The 15,669-nt window shown below is 52.3% G+C and overlaps 1 protein-coding gene across 5 annotated transcripts in view; it reads right to left on the bottom strand.

Annotated features, from left to right (window-relative positions):
* Positions 1–2,971: 2,971 nt before the first annotated feature.
* ACACB (acetyl-CoA carboxylase beta) overlaps positions 2,972–15,669 on the bottom strand; it is a 122,063-nt gene continuing 109,365 nt past the window's right edge. For 2 of the 5 annotated variants that reach the window (XM_082853242.1, XM_082853243.1), the window contains 9 exons: positions 14,213–14,309; positions 12,316–12,412; positions 10,824–10,959; positions 9,643–9,820; positions 7,930–8,042; positions 6,841–6,995; positions 5,963–6,133; positions 5,713–5,849; positions 2,972–5,482 (listed from right to left, as the gene is read on the bottom strand). In XM_082853242.1, the coding sequence (XP_082709368.1) occupies positions 5,356–5,482; positions 5,713–5,849; positions 5,963–6,133; positions 6,841–6,995; positions 7,930–8,042; positions 9,643–9,820; positions 10,824–10,959; positions 12,316–12,412; positions 14,213–14,309 (1,211 nt within the window). In that variant the 3' untranslated portion in view covers positions 2,972–5,355. Of the gene's footprint in view, positions 5,483–5,712; positions 5,850–5,962; positions 6,134–6,840; positions 6,996–7,929; positions 8,043–9,642; positions 9,821–9,873; positions 10,041–10,823; positions 10,960–12,315; positions 12,413–14,212; positions 14,310–15,669 lie in introns of those variants that run through there. The other 3 variants (XM_082853244.1, XM_082853245.1, XM_082853246.1) reach the window with 2 other exon arrangements.

Genomic DNA, 15,669 nt, shown 5'->3' with positions numbered 1-15,669 from the left:
GAGGGGTAAAGGACAACAGCGCCCCTCGCCCCTCACAGCGGAGACACCCCCCTTACAGATGGGAAAACCGAGGCCCAGAGAGGGAACACTGAGCCCAGGTCTTCTGATGCCAGGTTCCCATTGTGCCAGACACTGGGAGGACTTTGTCGTTATCGGTAAAATTAGCCTGGCCGCCGGTCACCATCCCATGGTGCCAGGCTCTGGATGGGCATTCGCTCAGGCAGTGATGTGAACCCCGCTTACTGTTCAGAAGGCGAGGCTCAGAGAGGTTGGGTAGGACTCAGGGTCCAGTGAGGAGGCAGGACTGAGTCCGTGTGTGCCAGGTCCAGAGCCCGAGCTCAGCAGCGCTCCCCAGAGCTGGCTCTTGGTGCCCGCCTGGGGTCAGAGAAGGCAGCAAGGTGGGAGGAGGAGGCACCCTTTTCAGCACCAGGCCCTGCGCCAGTCACTGCTGTAAATTAGCTCATTCCATCCTCGCTACAACCCTAAGAGGCGTGTCTTACTAGTTATTACACCCATTTTGCAGACGGAGAAACTGAGGCTCAGAGGACTAATGGAGGTGACTTGCCACCCAAGGTAACAGCAAAAGGGCATATAAATTAGGAGTTGGTTGAACTCTTAAGCCCACCCAGGAAGGGGCTTGCAGCCTCACTGGGGAGACCAGATTCACACACATGCAACGATTAGCAAGTAGGGAAGGTAGGGGATGATGGGGCTGTGGGTGGTATCGGGAAGTGCTGAATGGGGCCCCACCTCAGTGGATAACAGGTAGGCCGCAGGGAGGGGGTGCCTGCAGCAGCCCTGGGATGCCTTTCTCTCCCCAGCACCCCTCTTCCTCAGCTTGGCTCCAGGGTGGCCCTGTTGACTCAGGCCTGACCAATAAGAGCATCACAACCCCCGGGCATCCCCGGTGACTGACTGGGGGGCAAGTGACTCAGGCCATACTGGTCACAGCCAATAAGCATCACCTGGGGGCTTTGTAGAAGCTCTGAGACACAGGGGTGCCCTCCTCCTGGGGTGCTAAGCTGGGAGGATGGCGGCTGAGTGGCCGGATCACCACGTGGAGAGGGCTGGGGAGCCCTTTCTTGAGTCGCATCCATTCCTTACCACAGGCAAATGGGGCCAGGTATGTACAGAGTCAGGGCAAAAATGCCAAGGCCACAGGGTCACGGGCTCTGGGCAAGAGCCCCAGTCACAGCCAGAACCCCACCTGTGCAGGGACCACGCTGACGCCAGAAGAAAGCATAGAGGAGAGACGGAGGAATGAGGCTTAATTGAGGGTTTCTCTGCAGTTGGCCAACTAATGGGAGAAACATACTCATTGCCACCCTTTGAGGGCCTGCCGTGTGCATCGTGGAGTTAAACGCTGCTCCCGCAGCATCTCCCTCAAACAGCACAACCAGACACCCAGCCAGTGGGATGCTCCCATTTCCCAGATGAGAAAACTGAGTCTCAGATCATGATCGTGCAGCTTTTCTTCCCCCTCCACGAGAAATCACCCACAGTCTAACAACAAAAAGACAAATAACACTGGCTTACGAGCAGAGGGGGCTTACTCCATGCTACAACGTGCACTATGACACAGTGTATCTTATTTTTCCCTCCTACTCCCCATGGTGTAAAGCCGCCACCCCCTGTGGTGGGCAGAATAATGGCCCCCAAAGGCAGCCACATACTAATCGCCAGCACCTGTGACTGTATGCTACATGGCAAGGGAATTAAGGTAGCAGATGGAATCAATGTTGCTCATCAGCTGCCCTTAAGCTGAGAGAGCAGCCTGGATTATCCAGGTGGGCCCAATGTAATCACAGGCTCACAGTAGAAGAGGGAAGTCAACGTCAAGCTCTGAAGATGGAACGAGGCCTCTAGAAGCTTCAAAAGGCAAGAAAACAGATTCTCCCTTAGAGCTTCTAGAAGGACTGCAGCCTTGCCAGCACCCTGATTTTAGCCCAGCGAGACCTATTTCGGACTCCTGACCTCCAGAACTGTAAGAGAATAAATCTGTGTTGTTTTTAAGCCACTGAGTTTGTGCTAATTGTTACAGCAGCCGTAGGAAACAAACACACCCCCATTTTACAGAAGAGGAAACGGAGGCTCAGAGAGGCCGAGTAGCTTACCTGTGATTAGCAAGGGGTAGAGATGGGATTCCGATGACACTCTGCTTCCCCACGGTCAGTCGTCTGTCTCAGAGGGCTCAGTGGACACTGTCTACTTGCTGGTTTAAAAAGGAGCCAACGCAGTGGTTGAGAGTCCGCCTGCCGATGCAGGGGACACGGGTTCGTGCCCCGGTCCGGGAAGATCCCACATGCCGCGGAGCTGCTGGGCCCGTGAGCCATGGCCGCTGAGCCTGCGCGTCCGGAGCCTGTGCTCCGCGGCGGGAGAGGCCACAACAGTGAGAGGCCCGCATACCGCAAAATAAATAAATAAAATAAAAAGGAGCCAAAACTCTGAGGTTACGCTGCTGGGATTTAACCCTGGGTCTGCAGATCTCCTGGCCCCTTCCACGGCACCGTACTGCCTGGTGTAGTGTTTGCTCCTGAAGGGCAGCTGGTGGAGGTTAGAGGAAGGATAAAAGGTCAGAAGTAGGAGACGAGGTGGTGCCTCTGGAGGATGCTGGTTGTACCGATGCCGTTCCTCTGGGTACAGATGCTGAACCTTCCATCTCCAGAGTCACAGTCCCCTGAGTGCAGGGGTAGCAGGGCAAAGACTAAACAGGCAGCTGAAACACGGGAAACTTCATTGGCGGAAGGAAGGGAGGCAGGGCAACCGGGGGAGGAGCAACCGAGTGGGCAGCGGAAGCGGAAGCAGAGGAATTGGGAATTTACAGGCTCGCTGGTGGGGTCTGTACATCCCGCCCAAGATGTCTGAGGGATGCAAGGAAAAAGGTTCAATGTCTTTTGCGTTAAAATGGCTTCTAGGCTCCACCCAATAGGATGGCTACCATAAAAAAACAACAAACAGAAAACAACATGGGTTAATGAGGATGCGAACACATCAGAACCCTCGTGCAGTGACGGTGGGAATGTAAAATGGTGTTGCCCCACGGAAAACGGCGACTGTTCCTCAAACACTTAAATACAGATTTGCCACATGACCCAGCAATTCCCCTCTGGGAATATACCCAAAAGAAAAGAAGTGAGAGTAGAGACTCGAACAGACATTTGCCATTCATGTTCATAGCAGTACTACTCACAGCAGCCCAAGTGTCCATCGACGGATGATGGATAAACAAAATGTGATCTATATATACGATGGAATTATTCAACCTCAAAAAGGAAGGCAATCCTGACACCTGCTACAGCATAAATGAACCTTGAGTACATTATACGAAATGAAATAAGCCAGTCACAAAAAGACAAATACTGTATGATTCTACTTATATGAGGCACCTAGAATAGCTAAGTTCAGAGAGACAGAAAGTAGACAGAATTGTAGCATCCACCTCAAAAGCTCATGGGATTGCACGGGACGAGGCCAGGGCACTGGAGGTAGCCAGTGGCCGTCACCCTGAGCATTCAGTTTAGACCCGGGCTGCCCACCCAGGCCTCTGTGCACACTCAGGGGTCTGATCCTTTCTCCCTTCCCTGGAGGCGCCTGTGCTAAGTCTCTCGAGGGAAGAAAAGTCGACCCCATTAGGGAAAGTCTGTTCAGCTGCCGGCAGACAGCAGCTTGTGTCCATGTTTGAAATTGAGCTGCAAGCATGAAGTGGTCCCCCGCTCCCCCGGTGGCCTTCGGGAGGGGAAGTCAAATCAGAGCTTTGTCCTCCTGAGATGGGGGCTTGCACAAGATCTCAGTGGTTGTCGGAGAATGGGCAGTGATTCCCCAGTGAGGCGGCCTGCTTTCTCTGGTCCAAATAAGCCAAGGTCAAAGTACTTCCTTCAAAAAATTATTCATTCCACACATTTCCCGGCAGGTTCCTCCGCCCACTGTTCCTGGGTGGCAGCTAGTCATCGACTTATCATCCCTCCCAAACCAGCAGGGCCTCCCCCAAACAGAAAGCATTCAGTTCCCAAAGCAGCATGGACTCTTCCCTGCCCCCTCCAGTCTCAGGATGCGACAACGGCTAATTTATCTTTCTCCCACCCCTCACTGCACCCACACCAACTTCATCGGCCAGAGGTGTCATTGGCCGACGGCCTCAAACATCCTCCAGTGGCCCAGCTTGTAGGGGCTTCCCCGGGCAACCTCGCTGGCCTCCAAGTTGGACAGGTGTAATGTTTGGTGTCCTCAAACTGCCCATCACAGCAGTGGAGGGTGGCCAACTCCCTCCCATCACTGGCACCCAGGGACAGATGGACGGGGCCAGAAGGGTCGCAGGTCCTGACGCTGTGCGGCCTTCAGAGCTGGGTACTGGCGGATGCAGTGCGAAGCCCTCCCTGAGTGAATCAGTGTGGTCCTCGTGCTCCAGTCCTCGGGAACCAACAGCTCTGTCCGTCAGGGCCAGATCCCACCGACGGACATTGAGGCAAGAGGCGAAACAGTGAAGGTGACCCGAAGGGCCCTCCAAGGCAGGTGATAGCAAGCACAGCGGTGACACCTGTGAGCAAGATGGGCTGCGAGTTTGGAGAAGGCTTTCCTTCTCTTCTTTGTCCTCCCAACCTGGGCTGGAGGATGCCTGCCTCTTCATGCACCCTCCAGGACATGGGAGGGTTCGTCCTCTCCTCCTCGGAGGGAAGGGGCAGGCAGAGGGCTGTGAATCACATAAAAGAAGTCTCCCAATGCCCTTGAACCTACGGCTATGCAATTCTCTGCTAATGAGAGAACTAAGCCTGGTGATGGGACGTTGCTAGTGATTCACTACTAGGGGCCACGTGGGGAGCAAAATACCATTTTACGCTCTTAATAAAAAATCCTTCATACCCTTTCCTGGGTGACTCAACAGGATCCGAATAAGCACCATTACAAAAATAGGTTTTCTCTTGTCTTGTCTCTATTTTTCTTGCTCTGTTATGCTGCTATAAGATGATTACATCATGAGCTGGTCTCAGAGTAAAAATAATAATAATAATAAGATTCTATGCTCTGATATAAAATGAGCCTAAAAAGAACACCTGGATCCCACAAAGCAGGCACCGGAAAGTGGCTGGAAACTGGGGTGTTTGGGTTCAATTCAAATCAGTGACGCAGCAAAATGTCTTAAGAGACAAAACACAGACTTGCCAACAATGGAGAGGAGGTGATTTCTGCTTGGAAGGGGCCACTTCTGAGACTTTTATTGAAACAGGAGCGACTTGGGGGTCAGCAGCCTTGCAGCAATTTTAAAAAGCAAACTCCCAAGGTGCAGGCGAGGGCCTGCAGTCAGCAGATCAGTGTGGTTTCTCTTGCCCGTGGACCTGCAAGTGGCCGGCAGGACCGGGGTCAGGTGGAGGCTGGGCTGTCCATGGTGGACAGGAGGTGAATGATCTGGGCCCGCTCGGCCGGGCTGACGTGCTGACATATGTACACCACGGAGTCCACGGCCACCTCGGGGTTTTCTTGAACCAGGCTGCATGGGAGGGGAAAGAAGGGTGAGGTCATTCCTGCCCCTGAGTTCAATGGGCCCTACGGCAGCCCCAGATCCCTGTGCAGGGCCCCTTCCCATTCCTGGGGCGGGGGGCAGCCAACCACCCAGAGCTCCCAACACTCTTCCTGCTGTGGTCACTGTCACACGAGTCCTGGCTTTTGCGCTCGCTGACAAGTCCAAGAGGTGGGTGGGCAGGCGGGGCGGGCACTCACCCTCGGATGGTCTTGAGGACAGAGTCTCGCTTCAAGTACTCTATGTTCTCGCGGATGGTGGAGCGCAGCCCCTCCCCCGCCTGCCAGTGCTGCTCCAGCCACTGCACCGCCGTCTGGTTGTTGTCCCATAGGTAGGCCTGGGGAGCGAACAGAGGCTGCATCAGGGAGGGACACCCTGCCGGGCGGGGCTCCCCCTCGGGCCCCCCTTGGCCCCCGCCTGCCAGCCCACCCATCTCTGCCCCAGGCCCACCTTGACGGCCCCCTCCATCTCCATGAACCAGCGGCGCAGCATGGACTGGACGTGCACATGGCTGAGGTCGCTGCAGGCCTGCAGGACCTCCTGCTTGACCTGGTCCTCCAGCAGCAGGCGACGCAGACGCCAGTACAGGAAGGTGCGGGCGGTCTTCCAATCCAGGATGTCCTGTGGACAAGCCCCGGGCCTGAGCCCCCAGAAACGGTGGGGCGGGGGACTCGGGAGGCTGCCGGGGCCCAGCCCTGTGCTGGGGAAGGCTCTGGGACCATTCCCATCTTACAGGCTGGGAAACTGAGGCTTGGAGAGGCAGCAGAGGCAGGACACTGCCAGGTCTCTAGGCTGCCTCTCCTGGGGAACAAACCTGGCGCCCACGTCCACCTCCAGACACAGAACACGGGCTCACCAGAAGTACGGAGGGCTTAGGCGAGGTAGGAAGGAGCACGGGACGCAGGGGGAGCAGGACTGGGGATGTCCTCGTGGGGACAGGGCAATAGGGCGGGGTTGTGATGGTCAGTGGTGGGTGAATGCAGGGTGGGAACAATGGTTCCCAAATCTGGACCAGCAGTTCTAAACACACACAGAGGTTAGACTGGTGGTTCCCAAACTTGGCTACCTATTGGAATCTCTTGGGGATCTGAAAAAAAAAAATACTGATGTCTGGCTTCTCCCCACTCCCACCACCCATATTCTGATTTAATTGGTCTGCAGAGCCACCTAGGCACTAGGATTTTTTTGTTTTAAAGCTCCCCAGGTGATTCTAACGTGTGGCATTTGACTCATCCCAAAGCCCTGAGCCCAAATATCCTCTGTGTGTTGGAAACCAGGTGACCTTAGGATGGGCCATTCGCGCCGACCCTAGAGCTGCAGGCTCTTACAGAGATGGTACCCTTCTCCAGCATCCTGCTGGGCTTGTCGTGGAGGTCGGCGAACTGCACCGCCACCTGGTGGTAGATGGGCAGCAGCAGGTCCTCCCGGGCCTTCAGCTGGCCCTCCAGCTCCTTGCGGTGCTTGTCGGAGAGCTCAGACATTCCTGCAGGCAAGGGCAAGAACCAGGGTGGGCAAGACAGGCCTCAGCTTTAACTCTGATAATGCCCAGAAGTCACGTCACTCGTGCAGCCTCAAAAATGCACCCAGGGTTGCAAGACAACATTCAACACGCAACTTCAAATTTATCCCCTTTTATCAGGCCCGCTGTGCTCACAGGACACTATCAGTTACCATTTTTAATATATATGGTAAAATCTAAGGGGGAATATTATAAACAAGTCTATGCCAATTCGATAATTTAGATGAAACAGACCAATTCCTTGAAATATACAAACTATGAAAGCTCACCTAAGAGGAAACAGATTAAACCGAACATTCCTATATATAATAAAGAAGTTGAATTTGTAGTTAGAAACCTGCGATCAAAGATTTAAAGACATAGTGCCAATTCAAACTCAGAAAATAGGAAACACTTCTCAACTCGCCCTGTGATATCAGCATTACCCTGATACCAAATCAAAGAAATTATACACCCGTCACCACCATCATCATAAATCCTGTGAATTTATGATGACACAGATCAGTTATAAAGACACTGACACCTAACATGGACTTTTAAAGAGAATTACACCTAAAGTTACAAGTGAAACAAAGCTGTCACTCAAACAAAAATATGTCTGATGGAAAAATTCTAAAGGGTAATTTTGCTACCAAAATTCTAATGTTTCTTACTGGCTCGAAATACTTCAATTATTATATCTTGTGTGTGCCAAGAAATACATTCACTAAGGCATAGTGTATATTTTTTAATGTTAAAGGAGTTGATACACTGTATGTGAACATTTAAAATACCTCATAATTTTTGCTGCTGTGTTTTGGTATGTCTTCACTATTTTTAACATACCAGAAACCTCCAGCAATGAGAGGGCTGAGCCTCTGCTGACCTCTGAGAAGTGATTCATTTCAGACCCACTCACCTAGCTGTTCCACAAGCTTCTGGTAAATTGGGTCGATTCTTCTCATGGTCTTTACCAGATCTTTCTTCCGGTACTTAATCTCCACTGTCCCCTCTGGCTCCAGAACACTCGCTCTGAAAAAAACAGCAGCAGGGGGGGTGGTGTGTGAGGTGTCCCCCAGCAAGCGACAGCCAGAGGACACGGCAGGGGGAGGCAAGACAGCCAGGAAATCTGGTGTCAGTCCTCTGCTTTTTCATTGACTCACTGTGTGACCCTGGGCAAGTCACTTCCCCTCTCTGGTCATCTGCTTCTACATCCATAGAATGAAGAACTAAACCAGCTTTTAAAATGAAGTGTTCTGGGACTTCCCTGGCCGTCCAGCGGTTCACACTCCGTGCTTCCACTGCAGGGGGTGCGGGTTTGATTCCTGGTCGGGGAACTAAGATCTCACATGCCTCATGGTGAGGCCAAAAAGTAAAAAATGGAATGGACTATTCTGAACTCTGGAAGGCCCTTTCAGCTCCAAGAGCGTATGACTTTCTCCAGAACAACATAAGCCTCGAGCTCTTCAGCCACAGTCCTTTGTGGCCTTCCTAATCTCTGCTCTCCTAGGGCCAGGGTACTGTTTCTGATCTCCTTAAAGCACACAAAGGCACACAGAGGGATACAAGGTATGAGTGACCCTCTCATTCCCAACTCTCTCACTCACCCCTCAGGCTCCCCCTGCCCCCTTTTCTTTTGATAGCTTGGAAACCCTGAGCAATACTATATGTAGCTCTGAGCTTCCTGGTGGCCAGAGTGAAAAGTTAATGATGACCACATTCAAGGCTGTTCTCATCCTGAGTCTTCCAGGAGGGTGATCTCAGCAGCCTTGCATGAAGGTCGAGGGCCACTGAAGGCAGGGCAGGTTTGGCTCATCTGCACCATATCACAATGCCTAACCCACCGCCTGAGACATAGGAGGTACCTAATAAATATTCATTGGATTAAAGAATGAATAAGGGAATAGACACAGGAAGAAGGTGCCTATCTATATTTTGGGCAGAACTACTCTTGAAGCCTTTGGAGTCTACACAGCATTTGGCATAGTCTTCATTTCGAAGGCACTCAAACACTGAGTTGCAAGTATTATTGTAATTATCCTTTCTGTAAGAGTTCCTGGGATGAATTCCTGATTCAAAAAAAAAAAAAAGTGCCAAGAAGGTTTCTCTCCCCTGAAGAACTGGTATCCTCTCATGCAAGTATTCATTCAGTCATTTGTTTGGCCAGTATTTCCCAAGCACCCACTAGGAGTCAGGCACTGTACTGGGCCCTGGGTTATATAAAACTGAAAAAAACCCAGTCTCTACAGAAGAGCTTTGGGAGAGACTCAGAGTCTAGTAAGAACTAGATGACTGGTCATATTTCCCTTTTCATCCTGGCTGCCAGGAAGCTCAGATGCTTTGGGTCTTTCTTAATTTGATTGCAAACTTCCTTGGGAAGCAGGTGAGTATAAGTGATGAAAGAAGAGACAATTCCTCCACCACTTCTGGGCTCCAGCCACTAATTCTACTGAGACCATCCAGTCGCAGACTGGATGCTAGTTTCAGATTGGTAGAACTGGAGGCTCTCTGTCCCTTCAGAAACTCAGAACACCCCTGTGATCCTCAAACCAGTGGCTCAAAGGTGATGGGGCCTAAGGACTGGGAGTGAGAACAAGAAAAGGCTAAGGTGGGTTGGGGGTGGCGCATCCACCTGCTCTCTCTGTCCGCGTATATTTCTATGCACAGTGGGTTGATGGAGGTGTCCATGACCGCCCAGGAGCCTCCCCGCAGCTCCGCGCAGGGCGGGATGTAGATCAGGACAGGCTGTTTGTACTTCCGGAGGCCATCCACGATGTAGGCTCCAAACTTCAGCACCTGGTCGTACATGTCTGAAAGGCAAGGCAGCCGCCCGGTGAGGTGACTGCAGGCCCCGGTCTTCGCTGTCCTGGGGGTTCTGGGAGAGCGTGGTCAGCTGGGAGGCTGTACAGCGCTACGGAAAGACTCTCACTGGGCCGAGAGGCAGGAACCGGCCCAGGCACAGATTGCTCCCTAAGTGCTCACGGGACCTTGGACGGGTCCCCCTCCCTTCCTGGGCCTCAGTGTCCGCACCTGGAAAAGGAGGCACAGAACGATTTCTAAGATTCCTTCCAGCTCTGACTCTGAGATGCACCTGGCCTGTCCCACTATTCCCAGAACAGAACCCTCCCCAACAATAACACAGGCCCTTCCCTCCTGTCCACAGGCAGATGGTCCTTATTCTCTACCAAGAGGCGTCCATCCAGTACCAGGCACCCTACATGGTAACAACAGCACCATAACAAAATCCACCATAATCACACTGAGAGTAAACACCACGTGCCAGTGATGGGCTCAGCGAGTCCTCACCTTGGCCCTTGAGTTGGTCCTATTCTTACTCCCCTCACAGAGGAAGGAAACTGCGGCTCGGAGCAGTCACCCACCCAGCAAGGATTCAGACCAGGTCTGCCGGCCCCCGTCCGGCTCCTTCCTCAACATCCCACTGATGGTCACTGTATCTTGAAATGCGCTTGGTGGCTTCAGAAGCACTTGCCTGACTGTCAGGTCACTGATGCTCACAGCAGCCCCCTGGGAGGGCAGGCGCCTCCTCCCCATCTTACCAAGCAGGGAGGTGACAGCCCAGGTCACTGGGCAGCTTCCCGGGGCCGCCCCTGCCTCTCCTGCCACTCCTGGTGTGACCGTGACCTCTAGCAAGTCACACCAGGCACCCTCAGTTCCTCAACTGTAAAACGGGCAGCGTTACCTGAATGGCTCAGGGTTGGGGGAGCTGAGCTAAAGTGATGGTGGGACGCCGAGGGGGCTGTCCTGAGTGCTGACCCCGAGGCTTCAGGGCATCCACAAGGAAGACCACTTTACCTTTCATGCCACCGGAAAACCCCCTCCAGTTGGCAAAGATCATGAGGGGCAACTTCTCCCGGTTGAAATCCTGGATGGCCTGCGCCGTCTTGTAGGCCGAGTCTGGGAACCACACCTGGCCGGCCTGCTGGATTATCTGCAACACAGAGTGGCCTGGGTCCGATTCCTCTGTGCAAGGGCAGCCCCGGAACACGGGACGGCCGCACACTTCACCCCAGAGGACAGGCAGTCTGATCTGAGTTGGCACCAAGCCAACAGCTCGTCTGTAACCCTCAGACACGTGACCCTCACGCTGCAGCCCGGGGAGGTTCCCGTTGCCCACTGACAGGCACCAAGCTAGAAGAGGCCACTGAGTGGGGTCCGAGGACCTGCCCTCTGACTTCTGAACTCCTCCCAGTATGCGGTGTGGCCCACCCTAGAAATAGCAACAGCGATGGCGGCTGGAGGTGGGAGGGATTCCTAGGGACCCGTCATCCTGAGGAAGACAGTGCAGAGCATTATGCACCCCATAGAGTGTGCTGAAGCCCCCCCAGGGCCAAGGGCTCCCCTGAGTCTCTGAGCGGGAAAGACAGACGTGTGACCACCTAGGACCCACCCTTGTCAGCTGAGCCAGCCAACACAGCAGCCCCAGCAAAACTACCGCGAGCTGTCACCTCACACCTGTCAGAATGGCTATCATCAAAAAGTCTACAATAACAAATGTTGGTGAGGATGTGGACGAAGGGGAACCGTCGTACGATGCTGGTGGGAATGTTAATTGGTGCAGCTACTCTGGAAAACAGTAAGGACGTTTCTCAAAAAGCTAAAAATAGAACTAGCATACAATCCGGCACTTCTACTCCTGGGTATATATCCAAAGAAAACAAAGACACTCATTTGAAAAGATACACGCACCCCAGTGTTCATAGCAGCACTATTTACAATAGTCAAGACATGGAAGCAACCCAAGTGCCCACCAACAGATGAATGGATAAAGAAGATGTGGTCTATTTATACAATGGAATACTATTCAACCATTAAAAAGAATGAAATTCTGACATTTGCAGCCATGTGGATGGACCTAGAGAATATTATACTTAGTGAAATAAGTCAGAGAGAGAAAGACAAACACAGGATGATATCACTTATATGTAGAATCTAAAAAATAATACAGATGAACATATACGCAAAACAGAAACAGGCTCACAGATAGGAAACAAACTAGTGGTTACCGAAGGTGAAAGGGAAGGTGGGAGGGGCATGTTAGGGGTATGGGATTAAGAGATACAAACTGCAGTGTATAAAATAGATAAGCAACAAGGATCTATTGTATAGCACAGGGAACTATAGCCATTATCTTGTAATAACTTTTAATGGAGCATAATCTGTAAAAATGCTGAATCACTGTGCTGTACACCTGAAATGAATATGATAATGTAAGTACACTGCACTTCAATTAAAAAAAAACCCAAAACAACACGAAAATAGCAGCCCCAGCTCCCTGGCCCCTAACCTTGGCCTCGGAATCCAGGTTGGCAGGGTCCGCGGGCACAGCCAACTCCACTGTCCGTGTCTCTGCAGCGATCACTCCGACGGGGATCCCCCCCAGCCTGCAAGGTGGAGCACAAGGGAACTGGGGCGCTGGGCAGCATCCCAGGCAGATTCGGGGACCGGTGGGTCCAGCCAGCCCGAGATGGTATTCTACACGTGGGGCTGGGTCCTGGGTGGCCGGGATGAGGGCATACAGAAGAGAGTGCTGTTTTCAGTCCGGCAGGTTATTCTACCGGAAGGCAAAGCAGCAGCCCCAAAGCAGTGAAAAGCCTCACAAACTAGCAGGCTGGCAAGGTCCTCTGGGTGACCTTGTTGGGGCAACAGCAGCCATGTTTGGGGGGAGGGTCAGGCCAGTGCAGGGACGGGGGCAGCACTGTCCACTAGAACTTTCCTTGATGATGGCCACGTTCTCCATCTGCCTGACCAGTGTGGCAGCTGCGAGCTACACGTGACCACTGAGCATTTGGAATGCGGCAGAGACAGCGGAGGAACTGAATATGTGTCATGCTCTTTCACTGTAACTCATCTGAATTTGAACTGTCACGTGTGGCCAGCGTGGGTCCGGACACCACGTCACATCTGGAAAAGGGCTGAGGGATGCTGAGCCTGAAGGAGCTTCAGTCATGGGGAGTCCGTGGCATCCGTATCTATCACCGCTTACCACTGGCTGCCCCCAGCCACATGCAGCGCTTAATTACTCTCATTTACACTCCCAACAGTTGTATGAGGCAGGTTTGGGGAGAGCAGTCTTCAGATAAAGAGCTTCCTTATGGAGGGAGGAGTAGATTTCATCTCATGTTTAAAAAACATATTAAAAAAAATAAAACACTTATGGAGAAGCAGCTAAGGTTCCAATACTAGGCTTAGTATTTTCATAGTAATTGCAGGGAGGTAAATAATAACAACAATAATGACAGTGATGGAAGCTGCTACCACCTGTGGAGTGGTTATGATTTTTTAAAGGCTTTTTATTTATTTATTTTTTAATTTTTTGGCCGCGTTGTGTGGCATGCGGGATCTTAGTTCCCTGACCAGGGAGCAAACCTGCGCCCCCTGCGGTGGAAGCGTGGAGTCTTAACCACTCGACCGCCAGGGAACTCCTTTTTTATATTTTAAGTGCCTAACGTATGTTATCTCTTCTAATCATCACCGCAATCCTTTGGGGTGGGGGAGGTGTCGAATTATTACCTCCATTTTACAGATGAGGATGTAAAGGCCCAGAGAGGGTGAATGACAGAGCTCAGGTCCAACTCCAAACCTGGACTGGAAGCAACTACATCGTGTCAGGAATCTGAGTGGTAAATTATGAGGATGCTGCTTTGGGCTCCACATAAAGAGGAACTTTTGGGCAGCTGGAGTGATCCAAAAAGATACGGGCTACACCACTGAGGAATGAGAGGCTCCGCTTTCAAAGCATTCAAGCATTTAAGCCTTCTGCCAGCTATGGTCTACAACAGGGGTTCCTGCCTGTGGCCCTCCTGAAATGGGAATTCACAGTTCTGACTGTCTGCGCAGTTTCCGAGGGGAGTACCACCTTCTGATTCCCAAAGGGTCCATGGCCCCACTGGCTAGGGAGCCCCGCCCCAGGGGCAGACACGAGGGGCAAGGGTGCTGGCCCCCAGCAAGAGGTTGGCTGAGATGCCTAAAGCCACAGACAAATCCAGACTTTATGAAGAAGTTCATCACCCAGAAAACCATCCCCCCTGCCCCCCACTGGCTTTTCTTTCAGAAAATCCTGGGGCCAGGAAAAAAGTGTCCCTAGGGGCCACCTAGGAGGAAAGAACCCCTGGCTTTGTACCTGGGAGTCCCAATACCTGGGGAGGCCAGGTGTGTGCTGCCTGCCCCATCCTCAGGGTTACCTTGCTCGTCCCGTGACCACGGTCTGGGCCCAGGGCACCATGATTTCCTTGAAACTGCCCTGGTCGAAGAATCCACTCTGCCAGGATCCCTTCAGGGCTGTGGGCAGAAGGGCAGAAGTCCAGGCCAGGGGCTGGGTTGATAAGGGTCCCCCAGCATCCGCCTGGAGGAGCTGACTGCTCTCCCGTCTCTCTAAGGACAGCCTGACCTTGACAGCCCAAATACCTTTTTTCCTAGAAAACTACACAGATACCGACCCTTCCCCCGCCCCCCAACACCCAAAACCAGGGCTGCAAAAAATACAGCAAGTCAGGAATTCAGTCCATATAGAACATCCAACTATATACATCAACTCCTGTCAAGGCCAAAGACAAGGCCAAGACCCTAATCACCGTCTCTGCCTTTTCTTCCCAAGAGGCAAAGAGAGCTGATGGATGCTTTCGGAAGGTAGGATTTCAAGAAGGGACCACCTGCCCCAAAAAACTCATCCCTGACATGGTGGCTGCAGCTTCAAAACCCTTTAACTGGGAAGAAAGTGTTCAATTTGAGAGAGAGAGAGAGAGAGAGAGAGAGAGAGAGAGAGAGAATGAATATGATGATGTCAACTGCAGCCATCCCTGGAGAGGACGTGGGGCCAGGAATCCACACCACGGTGTAAATGACTGCAGTTCGGACACGAGGTGCCAGGTAGCACAAGAGATCTCAAGTTGCAGGAGCGGGAGGTTGGGCTTCTGGGAACAAAGCAGCCCAGCCTCAGTGTCTGCCTGGGGGCTGGCCCGACTAGCCAGAGAAAACTGTCAGTAATGTATCAGGCGTTTTTTAAATCAAGATAAAGCCAGTGCTCACAGGCGAGAGAGCCCAAGAGAAATGGCAGAGGGAGAAGCAGGGCCTGGGGCTTCTTCTGCTGGCAAGGCCTGGCACGCTCCTGGCAGCACGTCCCCTGCCCCACACAGCTGGATGGGGAGGCCAAGTTCTAAAGGGGACAGCGTGTGAAATTCTAGACTCGGGATTGTGGTAACAGGGGCGGCTCAGCTTTCCTGTTCTGGTTGCTCCGAATGTAATCAAATCCTTCCAGGAGGCGTACCTGTCCCTTTCAGAGAGAGAGAGAGAGAGAGAAAGAGAAAGCGAGAGAGAAAGAATTGTGTGTGTGAAAGCATGTGGGTGCACACGGGGGTGTTTGAACATGTGTGTGCACATCTATCCACGTGAATCTGCAAACGTGGGGACAGAAGAGGCTAAGTTGCTCGTCCTGAGTAAACTCATGGAGAATTACCTTATTAGGTTTAGCCAAATAGAAAAAGAAAGAAAGAGAGAGAGAGGGAGAGAGAGAAGCATTCTTCTCTTTGAAACCCTGATGTCACAGCACCAGAGTTTCTACCTATGTAACCACATTTGGGGAAACTTGGGGAGGGAGGCCATGACCTCTGCTACCCTTCACCTCCATCCATCAGCTCCAGAA

This window comes from Leucopleurus acutus, assembly GCF_964270905.1.
Source record: "Leucopleurus acutus genome assembly, chromosome: 13".
Lineage (NCBI taxonomy): Eukaryota > Metazoa > Chordata > Mammalia > Artiodactyla > Delphinidae > Leucopleurus > Leucopleurus acutus.
Note: the sequence above shows the minus strand (reverse complement) of the source record. Positions and strands in the feature narration are given on the sequence as shown.